Source organism: Rana temporaria, chromosome 3 (assembly GCF_905171775.1).
Source record: "Rana temporaria chromosome 3, aRanTem1.1, whole genome shotgun sequence".
Classification (NCBI taxonomy): domain Eukaryota; kingdom Metazoa; phylum Chordata; class Amphibia; order Anura; family Ranidae; genus Rana; species Rana temporaria.
Window position 1 is genome coordinate 133,207,142 of NC_053491.1, and position 18,322 is coordinate 133,225,463.

Genomic DNA, 18,322 nt, shown 5'->3' on the forward strand with positions numbered 1-18,322 from the left:
AGCCACCCCAGCACCCCCTAATTACTTACCTGAGCCCCATCTCTCTCCAGCGATGTCCACAAATGTATAACTCCTCCGGGACACTCCTCCTGAATGGCTGTTAGACAGCAGTGGCACCATTAGCTCCCCTGACTGTCAAAGTCAGTCAGCCATCTGGGGAGAGAGGGGGCGGAGCCAGGTTGGGGTTCCATGTCTGAATGGTCACACAGAACTGTGACCTGGCTCCATTGCCCCCATAGGAAGCTGCAGACTGTAGGGGCACTCAATAGGAGGGGGCCAGGAGCAGCAAAGAGGGATTTGAGAAGAGGAGGATCTCAGACTGCTCTTTGCAAAACCAACTGCACAGAGGAATTAGGTATAGCATGTGTTTTATTTTATTTTTAAAACAAGACTTTACAATCACTTTAAATCTTTATATTACCGGCTTCATATAGCCTAAAAGTGGATAGTATTGTGTTTTGGTCCATGAATATTGTGTCAGTACAAGCTGTGTTATGTTATGGCTTATTACACCTCTATCATTACCCTTATTTCCTACAAGGAGATGTGTTTAAACTCAGCAAACGTGTCCTGCTTCAAATATAAAGTTAGGTCAAGTGTTTTATTTTATTTTTTATTTTTTATTATTTCTCTTAAAATGACTGGCAATTTAACCACTTAAGGACCACCCACTGTATATATACGTCCTCTTTTTAAACATGGATATCTCAGTAACGGCAGCAGCTGCTGCCACAACTGAGATATCCATGTTTTCAGTGGGCAGTCCGGTAAACGATAACGGCGGTCTCCGCGGCGGATTCGCCGCGAGATCGCCGTTATCGGTGGCGGGAGAGGGGCCCCCCCCCCCCTCCCGCCGCTTTTCCGCGCCCTCCGCCGCTTACCGGAGCCGTCGGTAGCGGCGGAGGAGATCCGATGCTGCCGCCTTGTGTGTGAGGACTTGAGTGAGGGCAAGATGGCCCCCACCCGTCCTCATAGCTCTGCTGGGCGGAAGTGACGTCAAAACGTCAGTCCCGCCCAGCCTCTTAAAGAGACAATTTTTTTTCTGTCATTTTTTTAAATGACAAATTTTCCTTTTTTTTTTTTTTTTTTGCATTTAAGCCTAAATATGAGATCTGAGGTCTTTTTGACCCCAGATCTCATATTTAAGAGGACCTGTCATGCTTTTTTCTATTACAAGGGATGTTTACATTCCTTGTAATAGGAATAAAAGTGATCATTTTTTTTTTTTTTTATATTTTAGTGTAAAAAATAATAAAATCAATAAAATTAAATAAGAAAACAAAAAAAAAAATTTTTTAAAGCGCCCCGTCCTGACGAGCTCGCGCGCAGAAGCGAACGCATACGCAAGTAGCGCCCGCATATGAAAACGGTGTTCAAATCACACAAGTGAGGTATCGCCGCGATCGTTAGAGCGAGAGCAATAATTATAGCCCTAGAGCTACTCTGTAGCTCAAAAAATGCAACTTATAGAATTTTTTAAACGTCGCCTATCTAGATTTTTAAGGGTAAAAGTTTGACGCCATGCCACGAGCGGGCGCAATTTTAAAGCGTGACATGTTGGGTATCATTTTACTCGGCGTAACATTATCTTTCACAATATATAAAAAAATTGGGCCAAATTTATTGTTGTCTTATTTTTTAATTCAAAAAAGTAAATTTTTTCCAAAAAAAGTGCGCTTGTAAGACTGCTGCGCAAATACGGTGTGACAAAAAGTATTGCGATGACCGCCATTTTATTCTCTAGGGTGTTAGAAAAAAAAAATATATAATGTTTGGGGGTTTTAAGTAATTTTCTAGCAGAAAAAAATGTTTTAGTCTTGCAAACACCAAATCTGAAAAACACCTGTGGTCTTTAAGTGGTTAAAAAAGCACTGAATCAGGTCAATGGGTCAGCGTGAAATAGCTTTCTATAATTCTTATAATATCTGATTCATTTTAAGATCTGGATGTCTTTTTAAATATCAAATCTTTTGAACATGTGGATGGTATACATGAAAATTAACAATGTGTCTGTTGGTAAATGAATGTTTTTTTCTGTTTGTTTTGGATAAATCTCCAGAAAATTCCTTTATTGATGGTAGGAGTCTTCTGTTGCCAGTCACGTAGAGTTTGTGAATGTCTTTGTATTGCATGTCAGTTTTGTTCTTCAATAAGAACTTACTGGAATATCTAAAACATATACATAACAAAGCAAATAATGAATTATCAATTATTCATTTATATTATGTTTAACATATATATAGTTCATAATATAATTGTATTACAAAAACATGTTAACACAATTTTTAAATCAAATTTACTCAAATTCGGTATACATATATTGCAACTATTCCAAAATTGCATTACAGTAATGCTATTAACACTGTAATCAGAATCATTTTACTAACCTTATAATGCATAGTGTTCACTGCACAAAAATTACATTTTCTTGAAAGTCTACTGCACACAAATTCCATTTCTTATAGAGAACAAAACTTTAGTGTATGACAATGCTAAATAATTGAATGATGTAACAAAACTCTCATGTGTACATCATTAGTTCACCTCATTTGTTGACACTGGTTTTGCACTTGAAAGTGATACCCACCATAAAGTGTAACAAATGTTCTGTGAAAAAAACATTCAGTAATAGTCCATTCATAGTGAAGCATTTTAATATTGGAGACACATTTAGTGAGAAAAAATACATGTATTACATATTGTGGTACTGATGTTTCAATTTTGTATATAATCTGTGGCATTCAAATGTCTAAAAAAATATATATATATATATTGCTCTATTGTCTTTTGTGTATTTTACTTTTAGTATGCTTGTATTGCTTTAGTTTAAAGTTTAATCGCTGATGTTGTTTTGAGACAAAAACAAAGGAAATCTCAATATGGCAAGTACTTCAAAATACATAAACAGCAATATTAAGCATATTCTGCTATTTTACTGCATGGCAAAATTATCGATATCATTTTTAAAAGGGTGCTATTTAAAATGTACATACACATAAACCAAATTATTCTTCAAAAGCAATAAGCTTTTAATGTACAATTGAACCCCTGTCTTACATGTAAATAATATTAATGCTTTAAACTTTTTGTACATATCTAAAGATGTTTTTTTTTTTTTCAAATTATATTACAACATTTTGAGAATACAGTATCACAATTGCAACATAAATTCAGTTGCATGTGTTAGATAGTATAATAAAATCATGTCACATATCATTAATTGAATGCATAATGATACTCAGTGGTTGCAGAAATTATCCATGCCTCATTTATACTGGTCTTGTTGGGAAAAAAATAACTTCAGTAAATGATCCCTTAAGTGTAAATATTCCCAAAATGTGCACTTCCAGATACACTTTCTTTTATTTTAACTGATAAACTGGAATTATGTTGATATTATAGATGCTGTAAAACATTAATTTAGAATGTTTAATTTAGCATACTGTTCTTGACATCATGTGCTATAGTAGAAGAAAGTTTCTTTCAGATTTCTGCATAAAAGGCTCCCAAAATGGGAAATTGTGTTTATTCATAACAGCACAAAAACATTTTTAACATGTTTTTATTCTTTAGGACCCAAAGCATAGACCATATGTATTGACAGTTGAGGGTTTGTCTCAAAGTTCTATACAGAGAAAACAGAAAATGTACTGACACTCATACTTAACAGATGAGTTTGTAACCTGGCTTTAAACACATACTGTATAAAGATAATGCCAGTGTAATAAATAAACAAAATAGTTACAGAATGTTAATAATACATGACAAAAGCCCAGACTCCAGATTCTGTTGAGGATTTGGAAGATGTCCAGTTTTTGCCCAAAAAGACAAAAGGGAATTTAGACTGTAGCAGGTCTTTCAAATTGTTTAGTCAGTCAAAGTCAGTGATTAGTCCTAAATGAAAGGGACCAATCTTGAGTTAAATTTACCTTATGACAAGTGATCAACAAAGTGAATAGAGGATAGATGTCATGGGAGCATCATGAATTAGTTATCTAATGTGGTTGCTGCATTCAGCACTAGCTGTAGGTGGGTCTGGGAGGCTTTTTTACTTATTGGTACCTGACCATACAGTAGCTGATAAAAGTAGAAGTATGGGTTGAGGGTCTTGTGTGAAGACCTACCCTAAATCTTTATGTCTTAACTTCAACCCTTAACCCTAAGTAAAATGTATGTTTAGAGTGGGAAAGGTAACATCTCTGTTGAGTGTGTGTGTGTTTCAGAGAGTTTTCTCCTCATTTTTTGTCCTAGTGACAATGGTTTACAAGAGAGGAAATTAGGGAAATCTGCAGCAATTAAGAGCTGCCTGAGGGTTCTAGTAAGTTTCTGTCTCTGTTGCTATTAAAAAGTTAAAATGATGTCCTGTCTATTGAAACTTTTATTTCCAAATCAGAAAGAGCGAAGCAATCTTGGAGCCCTGCGTAGCAGTCAAAACCCAATACGGATTTCACTTTTCTAAGTTCTATCTAAAACTATAAAATGGGTATGTCTGAACATACACTTCAACCTCTAAAATCCTGGACATATTTTAGTATATGTCCTGTTATCACAGTCAGAGAAGTCAGAGATAGTTTTATTTTCTTGCTACTGCAAGGCAATATGATTTTTTTAATAGACCAGAGTTTGGTTTAGGCCTAGTTTTTGTCTCTAATTCCTAAGGGTTTACAAACTTTATTTTTTTTTACAAAAAAATGCATAAAAAAATAAGTAGTAATAATCCTACAATAATATTAAATTAGTACACTGCATTCATAGTGGCAGACATAAGAAATAAGTAATTTTCTCATAGCCTCAGTTCATATTATTTTAAGTAAATTGACTCCATAATTTAACAGAGGAAAAATACTTTGTAACCACCTTAGTTAGATAGATACAAGTGGATCAATTGGGATTTTTAAGGTGTAGAATGAGAATGTTTTTATTTAAAGAGTAAATAAAAAATTGTTAAAAGGTAACAATTGGAAAGTACAAATCAATGCAGTTTTATGTATACAGCACTGTAAAATGGAGTTCCCAACATGTTTCGCCCATATGTTAGGATTCTTCAGGGGATTCTGTCCAATTAGAGGTAAAAGCCTTCTATTGGGAAAAAATATATACATATAATAATTACATCGAAAATCAATTTAGGATCACATAACATAAACATAATTCTTTATTTATTCCAATAGGAATATATTTGGGTACATAACAATTCTATATATACATGTGCAAATTTAATCCAGGGGGGAAATCATACTTACCCAGGTCTCTTGAGATGGTAATCAAATCACTAGGAAAGGTCACAGGTGTCTGCATCAAGAAAATCATGCGCTATGGGTGACCATAAGGGGCATTCAAGGACCAGCTAGGGTAATTTCGTTTGACTTTCAAAAGGTGCAATTGGATCTCCAAAGGTAAAAATATATATGTATAATAAGAAAAATTAAACTTACAAAAACAGAGTTTGGCAGTAAACTCAATACCAAGGGATGTAGGCTGTCTGTGCAAACCGATACTTATATCTAAAGCTTTGGACAAAGCCAAAAAAGAGAAAAAAGCAGAAAGGATAATTAAAAAATAGAAAAGAAAACACTTGCGGTGTAAAAACAGCAAGAGCAATTTAAGTAACATAAAGCGCTCAGTATGCGATTTAGAGTGGCAACAGCTTATGTCAAGACAATGAGATGAGTATACAATAAACAACTTTTTTATAATCAATGATATGGGTGTTTACCTGGTGTTTGGCGACAGCACATATGTCCCTGTGGTTCCAGCAGCATCTGATAGCTGGAACCAGCGGCATTAAATACTCCCCATCTGGCCTAAGCCAGATGTGGATGCAAAGACCGTGGCCGCACATGCATGAGGCACGTCACATCCGCCACTCCAACCCCCGCCGCCAGGTCCCAAAACCCAGCTTCAGAGAAGGGGAATGACACTCCCTCATAATTCAAAGGTGAGCGCCAGAGAATAAACGGAAGCCTAGGGAAGGGAGGAAATTGACGAGGAATGCATGAGCAACACAATGAACCAAACGCCCGGTATATACATATATATTTTATAGCCCGTGCTATACATATATATTTTTACCTTTGGAGATCCAATTCCACCTTTTGGGATATTAAAACTAAATTCATTATATTTTATCATTATCTTGCTGGCCCTTGAATACCCCCTATGGTCACCCATAGCACATGGTTTTCTTGATTTCATTTCAAGAGACCTGGGTAAGTAGCATTGCCCCCGAACTAAATTTGCACATGTATATATAGAATTGTTATGTACCCAAATATATTCCTATTGGAATACATAAAGAATTATGTATATGTTATGTGAAGAAGTCTGACATATGGGCGAAACGTGTTGGGAACTCCATTTTACAGTGCTGTATCCATACAACTTCATTGATATGTACTTGGCAATTGTTACATTTTAACAATTTTTTATTTGCTCTCTAAATAAAAAATGTCTTATAAATCATATTTGATATTATTGCATCTCAATCTGCACCTTAAAAATCCCAATCAATCCTCTTGTATCCATAATTTAACTTGCATGTACAAACAATGGTTAAGGTCATAACCAGGCCTTTAGTTCTACTATCCTCTATAGTTCCTAAGGCACTAAACACATAGACATTGTTTGCTTTGCATCAACTTCAGATAGCATTTACAAAGCATTTGGCAGGTTGTGAACAGCTCTTATGAAGCCCTTAAAAAATTGTTTAAAAACAGATCCAGAAGTCATTGATACCTGGATGTCCAGACAAAATTTAACAGCATCAGTATATGTCAATAAACTTGACAATAAACTAGCTTTTGGTGTAATATATGTGTTTTTTACGCTTTTTAAATCTGCCAAAATTAAACACTAATGTGTTTAGGACCTTGATATTTCAAAAACATTTCATACCAATTGTAATCAAAACCTATATGCAGCTTTCAAATCCTCTAGGATCTATACTATAATTAAACATATTTGAGTAAAATGTTCACTTTTGAGGAAATACTTTTCTACATTAATCTGACCTCCGATTAAAAAATAACATAGTAGAATAATAACTGCTACTTTTAAAGCTGGTTTAGCCTTAAATGCCAACAATCATACAGTAAATAGTGTAGAAAAAATACATTCTTTTTCAATGAACTTTTTTCTGTACAGGAATAGATTGTTAAATCCTATTAGTAGTGTTTTTACATAATTTTTAGGTTTACCAGACATTTAAATGTCAATCTCTTTTGGAATAAGTGTTTTCATTTAGGGTACTGAGGATTCTGTTTGATGACTCTTGTGACAAGTAATTTATATTCAATATCTACTGCTTATGAGAGTAATTCAGCGGATTAAACAGTAATACTAATGTATGGTTTCCCTTAACTCAGCCCATCCTGTCAAAAATGTAGGAAAAAAATATATGCAGCTCTGAAATTCTCTTTGCTTTTCTGTAGCTTTCAGTCCTTGTTTTTAGGAGATAATAAAGCCTAATATGACATACATTTTAACATGGGATCTTGAAATCTAACACATAGATGCTACATAATAAGGGCTTATTATTTGTAAAATGTTCTATATGTATATATGAGCCCACGTGCACTGCACCCAGTAAAAATGATCAGGAAATATTTCAGCCTCATTACACTGATGGCATGGCAATTGTTTTTGTAGATTTTTTATGATCTATGTCATTCTTGCTTTGCGCACTGCAACAGTAAATTTCATTTTGCTCGCCTATATGTGAACCTTTGATCTTGTTATGAGATGCATGGTTAGTCTTTTGCATGAGTATCACATAGCAGGTTTGTTAACACCTCTGTCCACAATAATGCAATAAATATCAATATTGACATATCATTAATTTCCAAAGCCTATCATCTGCGCCGTGAGGAAACAGACTGGTTTGACAAGCCAAGGGAATCACGCCTAGATAATGGACATGGAATTGACCGAAAACTGCCAGACAAATTATCACACAGCAGGCCACCTCATCAGGATCAAGTAAGAGGGTAGAGGTGCTGGATAAGACATGCATGACATAGCAGTATTCTCTGTTTTTCAGTAACATTTACAATATTTATTTTTTAAGAAAACCCTAAAAGCGATATTAAACCCAAAAGCACACATTTATTATTTTGCAGCTTACCACGTCTTAGATGTCATAGCTGCCTTAATTTTCTTTTTAAAACTTTCTTTTCACCTGGTGAACTGGCCATTAAGTCTATTGTTTTTCCAAAGAACAAGCTCCCTTGCAAAATATATCAGTTACAGGGGTGAGACTAACTAATTAACACTGGCAGGGGTATTTATATTGATCATCTTTTATTTATGTAAAACCTTTGTCCCAAAAGGGAATTTTTTTTTTACCTGTAACTGCTTATAAAGTGTTAGATGAAATTTGGCTTCAGTAGGATTTGTTTATTTAAGTCTGCTGGTACTGCCAACACCTCCCCTCCCCAAATTAACAATGCTGGTGTCTGCTGCGCCTCATGTGTTAATTTGTCCAGAGTGTATACAGGAGGTTTGTTACCAGCCGGATCACCAGGTGAAGGAGTTAACACCAGGGGCGATCAAAGGGTTAAGTCAGTCCCTAGGGGGTGCTTACTAACTCTGTGGGGATTGCTCTGACTGGGAGAACACAGAGATCCATGTTCCTGCTTAGCAGGAACACAAGATCTCTATGTTCTCCCCTGTCAGAACTGCGATCTGCCTTGTTTACAGAGAGGTTTTCTGCCTCTCTGGGGGATGAATGTGGGTGGCCGGCAGACATTGCGTCCACCGGACCTGCTTATTGGCTCCCCCTCTGTCCAATCGGCAAACAGGTGCCCCCAGATGCTACTGCAAGAAGCAACATACAGGTACGTTGTTTCGCACAGCCGGGCCACTTTGCCACATTAAATGCGGAAGGCGGTGCGGAAGTGGTTAATAAAACAAAAACATTTTAAGTGGTAACTAGACTGCCAATCAGCTCCATATCGATAGGTTCAGAGGGATGTGGGCAGAGACTACTTATAATGATCAGCAACTTCCATTGACATCACATGTCAAGAGCGCTCTTTTGCTCCTTGGGAACAGCTCTAGGCAGAGATGGAGGCAATCACTCCTGTATCATGGACATGTCGCCTGTGATGTCACAGACAGACTATGGCAGATGTAATGTTCTTTTTCACAGCATCCTGCTGTTCCCATCTCTAGGGGTGCTTCCCATGTCTCAGTGCTATTTCAGGTCTGAATCTGCAATTAGTGTTAAGCAAAAAAAATGGAAGCCAGACAGCATGCAAGATACTGTCAAGATCACCAGGTATTTAGACTTTGGTATGCAGACATGATCTAAGAGGATAATACTAATAGTTAACATGGCCATTGGAGTGGAGTGAAGTATTTTTTTTATGTTTTTAATAGAATTTAAGAAACGATTGGTGTAGTTGCCGTGTGAATCTCTGCTTCTATGCTATTGACCCACTGATTCAAATTTTCATAATCCTCACAATATAGGAGGTACTAAGAAGGCATATTGATTAGTACCTGAATAATCTCAAAGGATGGATTAGCTACTGTAGGTGACCGCGATATTGACCACCTACAAGCCCCGTCGCGGGAGCCAGCGCCGAGCCGGCTCGCCACGATGGGGAAAAAGCTGTCATGGAAGCGACGGGGATCCGACTTGGATTCCCGCCAATACTAGCCGCAGTGTTTGGTATGAATCATGAGGGGGAACTCCACGCCAAATTTTAAATAAAAAACAGCATGGGTTCCCCCCCAGGGGCATACCAGGCCCTTAGGTCTGATATGGATTGCAAGGAGAACCCCTTACGCGGAAAAAACGGCATGGGGGTCCCCCCACAATCCATACCAGACCCGTATCCAAGCACGCCGCCGGGCCGGTCAGGAAAGGAGTGGGGATGAGCAAGCGCCCCCCCCCCTGAGCTGTATCAGGCCGCATGCCCTCAACATGGGGGGTTGGGTGCTCTGGGGGAAGGGGGGCGCCCTGCCCCCATGTTGATAAGGACAGGGCCTCTTCCCGACAACCCTGGCCGTTGGTTGTCGGGGTCTGCGGGCGGGGGGCTTATCGGAATCTGGGAGCCCCCTTTAATAAGGGGGCCCCCAGATACCAGCCCCCCACCCTAGGTGAATGAATATGGGGTACATCGTACCCCTACCCATTCACCTCGAGGAAAAGTGTAAAAGAAAATAAACACACAACACAGGGTTTTAAAATAATTTATTAGTCAGCTCCGGGAGGTCTTCTCCACTCTCTGGGGGTCTTCTTCCGTCTTCTCCACTCTCCGCTGTCGTCTTGGCGTTCCCCGGTTCTTCTCTCGCTCGCTCTCTGGTGCCTTCTTCGGGGCTGGCCACCGCTATCTTTTTAGCTCTCTTACTAGCATCGGCGCAGCCCGCTCTTCTTTGCCGTCTTCTGCCTTCTTCTTTTCTTCTTATGTTGACGCAACGCTTCTTCCTGCTGTAATGCCGGGTGTCCAGTGTGTGATGATTTATATAGGCCTCTTATGACGTCACAGTCCAGAAAGTGCGAGATGTCGGCACCATGTCGCCGAGAATCAGCGTGATGCCGTCGTGCTGGAAACAAATTCTCGGCAACAGGTATTGTAGTGTGTAAGGGGTATACTTGGAGTTTTTAGTCTTTATATTAGGAAAAATTGGGAGAAAATAGTGATAGAGGCAATGCAGAGAGAGATAGCAAATGTTCTTTTTGAAATGTGATTAAAGGAAAATTCATTCTACTGCTAAGCAAATAAATTAAAAAAAAATTATACATCTATGTTTGTTTTTGTTTTTTAAACCGAATGATAGATTTCATATATGTGAATTAAATTGATGCATACAATTCTTTCTTTTCCATTCACAATTCTTTATTTTCAATGTATTTTAATATATATTTTATATGTGTTAGATGAATGGAAAACCTATTCATTACCCATTTCCACATTCAAGAATTAAACTTCTCAGAGATCCAAAGGACCACACTGTTTCAGGTAAATGTCACTTTTTTTAGAAATTGTATGCCTGTTCTTATGCTTTTATTGTTGATAGGGATGTATGACATGAGCATACAACTCTGCTAGAAGAGGAAACTGCAGCATTTATAAGGGCTATATAGATTGAATAAACTATGTTGTTAAATTAATTTGAGAAAAACACTTGTAAGCATAAAATAGAAAATGTATCTGATAGATTCTTGACAAATGTTATTCCAGACCTTTGTCACTTGCACAAGCAGATATCACTATTTTGAGCCTAGTATTTACTTTCTATAATAGTTCTTTCAAAGATATTCAAAGTGTGCAAACTTAAAGACAGACTAGACAAAAGAGTATGACTTTTTAAAATAACAACAGTAAGAATGGACACAACACTCATGTGGTAAAGGGATTGAGTTGAGTAGAGAAACTTGGGTTGCTTTACTAAAAACAAAAATATGGTATATTTTGCAAGGGAAATGTACCCAAAGCTTTGTGAAATTTAACTTTGCTAAGAATGCTCAATCACATGCAAAATTAAAAACTGGATGTTTTCTTTCAAATTATTGAATGATGGAAGCCAACAAAGCTTTATTTCATTTATTTACTAAGGTCTAGGGAAAATGATCCTGCAAAGTGAAGCTTCCCTTGCAAAACTATCAGTCTATTTGCCTTAGTAAATCAACACTATTGAGTGATGAGCAGGTGATACACGACAGAAAGCAGAAGGAAACCAATGAAAGGCATGTGCAGGAAATCTTTATCAAAGATACCTAATAAATGCTACATTTTTCATTCCTTTTTCAGTTCAAAAAACTATTTTCAAAATATTTTAATTTTTTTCTTCTTAAAGCAGAGGTCCGGTAAAAATAAAAAAAATAAAAGTCAGCAGCTGCTAACACTGTAGCTGCTGACTTTTAATAAGGACACTTACCTGTCCTTGTCGCCAGCGATGTTGCCCCCCGCCGAGGCCGATCCTCGATCCTGGCAGCTCCAGGCACCGCCATCCACAGTAAGGGAAACAGGCAGTGAAGCCGCGCGGCTTCACTGCCTGTTTCCTATTGCGCATGCCCGAGCAGTGCGGCGCTTTGTGAATGGGCCGGCTGCTTTCTGGGATACACACAGTTCCCAGAATGCAGCGCGCCCCATTCACAAGAAGAAACCGAGTGTAGGAGGAGGAAGAGAATCCACCGCGGAGGATGAAGAGGCAGATTTGGGACTTCTGCATAGCAACAGCTATTTTGGGTAAGTAAAAAATATATATATTTTTTTTTCTTGATTTTGGAGGACATTTTTTTTTCATATTTAGACAAATGTAAAAGTGGTGTTTGATTAAACCAATGTGTATAATTATGCAAGTTCTCCATTAATGGTGTTACAGTTTCCATTTCTGCCAAAACATTCATATCCACTATATATTTTTTTTATATATACTGTACTCAGTAATTAAGACTAGCCACAGGAAGACAGAGATATTACGGAAAACTATGGGCACTAAGGCCTCATACACATGACCATTTTCCTCAATAGAATCCATCAAGAAACTTGGTGGGAGAGCTTTTTTGTCCCAGGAAAACGGTCATGTGTATGTTTTTCATTGAGGAAACTGTTGAGGAACTCGACGAGGAAAAAAGAGAACAAGTTCTCTTTTTCCTCAACGGGAGTCTCAATTTCCTTGTCGTGTTCCTCGTCGGGCTGGTTTTCGATGAGAAACATGATCGTGTGTATGCTAAGAAACCCGCGCATGCTCAGAATAAAGTATGAGACGGGAGCGCACCTTCGGTAAAAGTAGCTTTTGTAATGGAGATAACACATTTTTCACGCTGTAACAGACTGAAAAGTGCAAATCGTCTCTTACCAAACTTTTACTTAACACGCAGTAACATGAGATTAGCAAAAGCAGCCCCAAGGGTTGTGCCAGTGGAATCGAACTTCCCCTGCCATTGTATGTGTTGTACGTCACCGTGTTTGAGAACGAGGAGATTGTCTTGACCGTGTGTACGCAAAGCAAGCTTGTCGAGTTCCTTGAAAAGCCTAACAAGGAACTCATCGAGGAAAACGATGTGTCTTTTACGACGAGTTCCTCGGTCGTGTGTACGAGGCCTAAGGCATCTGTTTGTTGTACTGGTTTTTGATACAAAATTTTGAATGATGTTAAATTTGGACCCAATTTCATGGACTCAGGTGACCATATTCACTCATCTCTGCTGATGAGATGGAATAATTAGTAATTCACATGTTTCTCCCTTTCTTACCCTCACAGGGTAGAGATTCACAAAGAGCATATGAAGTTATATTGCGGTAGATTATGTTTCATACACAAAAAGGCATGACAGATTTTTGCAAGTAAAAACAAAAACAAAAAAAACATAAATGTACTACCTCAATGTACCCCTAAGGTCGATTAGCATTAGATTGGAGGGGGGAGTAGGAAGAGGTGTACATGTTTTTAGCAGTAGGTATCCTTAGGACATGCACAGGATTTTTTTCACTGCTAATATATGGTCTTAGCATCGTTAGTCATGATCTGGCAGTGAAGGCATTAAGAAATTGTTAACAATGAGCATAATTAGTGTTGATCACATATATTTTTCAGTATGTAAAACAAAATTTTAAATTCTGATTGCATTTCCATTTTCACATCGAAAGTAATGTTTACCATTTAGGAATCAGGAAATTGTCAGAATCAGCTTGAAATTTACTGGTAAGATAACACATCTCTCCTCTCTTGTCAAATATTACGAGAGGTCTGCCAGTATATGACCAGCCCCACTTATAACTCTTTTTTTCTTTTAAGACTTTGTTATTCCAACAAGTTGACTTACTGAAATAAAGAGGTTTTCTAAGGCGACAAATGAAATGTTTTCAAGAAAGGTGAACAATATAATGGTGACATTTAGGCAAGGTAGTAATGAACATGTACAAATTAATAATTTGACATTTTCATGCAGTTCTCAATAAGAAAAAAAACACCTGGTGATCCTGGAAATATAAATATTTAAAATGTGTTTTGATGTTCTATCCCCCACCTAGAGGCAGATCCACCATGAATGAAATATCTAGCACCTGTTACATTGTGGCAACATCATAAATAATTACTTTGTCTAATTAGTATAAACTGCTGCTCATAACCATGCAATGTATTGAACAACATTGTAGGTTTTGTTTTGTGCATGTGAACCAAGGTAATAAAATCAAGACACAAAGCTGAGATCTATTTTCTGCCCAAACACTGCAAAGTAAAACAGGGCTAAATTACTACATAATTAGAGTAATACCATGGCAAATATAATCTTTTCATTAGCTTAGTGTATTGAAACAAACTAAAGTGTATTCATTTTTGGGCATTGGTTGCTTGTAATTTGCCAAAAGAGTTTCAAGGTGGGGCCTCCATAGATCAGACTTGTTTTTCCAGCACATCCCATAGATGCTTGATTGAAATGAGATTTCGAAAATTTGGAGACCATTTTTGCAGTGTGGCAAGGTGCATTATCCAAACCATTTTTGCAGTATGGCAAGGTGCATTATCCAGCTGAAAGGGGCCACTGCCATCAGGGAAAACAAATTACATGAATGGGTGTACTTGGCCAGCATTACTTGGTACATGTCAAAGTAACATCCACAGGAATGGCAGAACCCAGATTTCCCAGAAGAACATAGCCAAAAGTATCACACTGCCTCAACCAGCCTGCCTTCTTCCCATACTGCATCCTGGTGCCATCTCTTCCCTAGGTGAGTGACACATACACACCCAACCATCCACAAAGTAAAAGAAATGTGATTCATTGGACCAGGCCATCTTCTTCTATTACTCTGTGGTCCAGTTTTGGGCCATTGTATTGTTATATTTGGAGCGCTTGGCATCCAATCTGGGAAAGTCTGGGTAGGTGGTGCAAATAACCCAGGGGTGTATCTGGGAATTATATGCCAAAACCAATTAAAAATAAATGAGAGTCCAAGAGGAGTATCTAAGCAAAAGTTCATGCACTGTAGATACTGGCAGCCAGCTGTCAGCTGAGTTGAAGAAGACTCTGTGAACAGTAAAGGGAAGAAGAGAGCAGCTCGGATCTAAGTGCAGCATAGAATGAAACCAAGTTTCGTTGTGGTAAAGGCAGTATAGGCATACAGTACACAGGGTCCATGTGGGCCTCTACTGTCTGTGCAGGCAGGTGATCGCTAGTCCTGGCTGCTCTGGTGGCTTCTGAGGCTCTTAGGCTAGAGATGATCAGCTGGGCCGGTGGCTGAGCTCGCGTTCAAAGCATGTTCCTTCATGAGGCATGGGGGTGGCCATCTTTGGTGAGATCTTTATAGGGGAAAGAAAATGGCAGTCCGTGGAACAGCAAGGCTCAGCGGTCCCACTCTTAGAAACCCCACAAAAAACACACATTTTGGGCCATAATAAAAATACACAAGAAAACAACTATATGCACATATTATCAGATTTAAAACAGGCAAATAAAAAAAAAAAAGTTTTTGGCTGAAAAATCTTACAACCAGATGAATCACAGATATGTAAATATCATAAGACCATAAGGGGCCTGTTTAAAAAAACTTACTATGCAAATTAGAGAATGGTAAATGATGACATGTATGACACATGGAAGAAAATTTACCTTAACCAGCGTAAGTATCTATAAGAATAAAAATGAAGAAGATATTAAAATAAATCAGGACTGGCTGACAATTGTACATGCTAAGTGGTCTAATATATAGGAAATATAATGTAAAGTATGCGGAATGCAGCAACCGACAGGTATGGACAGCCCATAGGCTGTTGTGGGTACATAACTAGGAAGTGTGACCTTTGTATAGTATATAAAAACATACATATGTAGTACCGTACAAAGATAAGGCCTATGTGCAAAAAGAGGGGGTGGGGGAGAAAAAGAACTGATTCAATATGATGATGGAAATGGTAAATGGTCAGTTCAAAGGTTTGAAATTGTAGTAGACATTGGGATGAGTGTATGGAAGATTGCATCATGTCTGATGGGCCGATGTATTCTCAATGTTCTCTGTTATTTGTATGAAATTAGAGGATGGAATGTATTTCAATGTCTTCATTCAGGCCTCCAAGGCTCAACTATCCAAAGTGTAGATCCAAAAAGTCTCTCTCACACAGAGACGCTTAATGCGCTCTGCCCAGGGGGGGGGGGGGGGGGATAGTTTAGACCCAAACCTGTAGTCCAAACCTGTAGTCCCTTGGGGGAACATTGATGAAACTCAGTGAAATGTCTGGGGATCATGAGTTCTTTACACTCTTCTATAGATCGTTTGTGCTGTCCAAATCTTTTCCGCAGAGTATAGATAGTGCGGCCTATGTACAATAGGCTACAGGGGCAGGATAAGCAGTAAATGACGAATTCTGATGAGCAGTTATAAGTGCTTACGAAAGATATATACCATTTTTTTATGCTGTGTGTGAACTTGGGTTATAAATCTCGTCATTTGGGATGCTTCTTGATTATTGCGATTGGAAGTGGGCAGTTCATTATGAAATTGCATATATACTTACCTTATCTACCCCACCAACTTTGTAGATGTCATTGTAATGAGATAGTCAATGTTATTCATGTATCCTTTCAGTGGTCAAGTTATGGCTAATTGGTGTATAGAAAAAGGAAATAAAATTATTTTTGCTTACACTTGGTTAGATGATCGAAATCAGAAAAACTTTAACTCGTTCACTAAGCTAAGTGAATGCTCTCTTGGCATAGTTAATGAAATGCATTTGGGATGAAGTTGTACTGAATTTATTCATCCAATAATGTGCATGCAAAAATCCTTGTATTGTCTTGAAATGTTAATCTTAATCTTGCCATAAAATGCAATATTTATTTGTTATCTGCAAGTTATTTCAAATATAGCTAGTGTTTTAATCTATTTTAAATCGGATCCCTTTTGCACCAAACCATGATCAATGAAATTAAAGTGTTCTAAATGAAATCATTGTTTATTTTACTGTGGATTTACACTTTGAATTTATTAATTTTTATATTTTTTTTTACTTTCACTGCTGGCATGATTATTGACAAATTCGGAATAGTAAATGTTTATTTCTGAAATACCAGGTTGTATGGCAATAACAGAAGATATTCTAGGATATGCCATGTCAGATTTTCATATCTGTTACTGTCATTTTATTTATGATAACTTATCAGCTGGTCAGAAGTCACAGGTGATTTTATGTTTTGATTAACTAGGAAATGGGTTTGGAATAAGGGTTATTGGTGGAAAAGAGATACCAGGGAGTCAAGGAGAGATTGGAGCATACATTGCCAAGATTCTACCAGGTGGAAGTGCTGAGAAAACTGGCAGACTCAGTGAAGGTAAAAAATGTATTTGTTTTGTCAGCTATTTATAGCTTTTTTTGAAAAAAATCTGTGACACGTGTAAGAAGAATGAATAAGTATCTACTAAATACCGGTAGCTGCAGTCAGTGCAAAAAATGTTTTTTAGGAACAAATTGTTTTTGGTGTTTGTTCAAATAATAGGTACTGTATAGCAAAATCACCATCATATTTTATATGTATAGCTTTATAAAAGTATTCATTCTTTTTCATAAATGCATAAACATTTTTTTTAATGTTCAGGTGAATGGTCAAACAACACATGGATATGAATATTTTACTTTTTTTATAATAAAACTTGTGGTGAGGTACATTACCAGGCATTTCCCCTTTCAAATACTTTGGGCCAATTCACACCTCTATTTCCTCATTCCCAATATATTTCAGCATGCATGTTTTTGATGCACTCTGGTGCATTTTTTATGCATTTTTTATGTGTTCCATTGCATTTTCCCTATTGTTTCTTCATCTAAATTGAGAGCATATCTATTCTGGTGCAATTTGATACATTTTGTCATGTTCCAGATGCATTCAATAGCAAAAAATCGTTTTTTTTTTCACTGCACTGGAATGCACTGCACTGGTGTGAATTAGGACCATTGGAATCCATATTAAACACTATCCATGTATTTTTGATGCAGCATAAAAATGCACTGGACTGCATATGATGTGAACTAGACCTTTATCCATTTAAACAACATTTTAAGTAACTTTCTGTCTTGGTTACTTTTAACATAAACCTGAGCATCACTTAAGGATACATGTACTTGGTATTTTTTGTTAATTCTGTAAAGCTGATTGCATAAAATATATACATTTTTAAAGAGTGTATTTGTTTGTACATTCTGTACATACATAGATTTCATGTTGCTCCCCCATGTGTGTTATGTAACTGTGTGTTGCAAGTTCAGTGCATTATAATCCTGATCTGTATTAGGATCTGACAGGGGTTTCTAACCCACTTCAATTAAAACACTTAGTTTCCAATAAACCAAGGTCATGTGTCTCCAGTGCACACTA

The 18,322-nt window shown here is 37.4% G+C and overlaps 1 protein-coding gene across 1 annotated transcript in view; it reads left to right on the forward strand.

Annotated features, from left to right (window-relative positions):
• PCLO (piccolo presynaptic cytomatrix protein) overlaps positions 1 to 18,322 on the forward strand; it is a 398,487-nt gene that overhangs the window by 292,974 nt on the left and 87,191 nt on the right. Inside the window, exons 9-12 of the mRNA XM_040343440.1 lie at positions 2,060 to 2,077; positions 7,847 to 7,977; positions 10,886 to 10,967; positions 17,156 to 17,281. Of these exons, the coding sequence (XP_040199374.1) occupies positions 2,060 to 2,077; positions 7,847 to 7,977; positions 10,886 to 10,967; positions 17,156 to 17,281 (357 nt within the window). The remainder of the gene's footprint in view (positions 1 to 2,059; positions 2,078 to 7,846; positions 7,978 to 10,885; positions 10,968 to 17,155; positions 17,282 to 18,322) is intronic.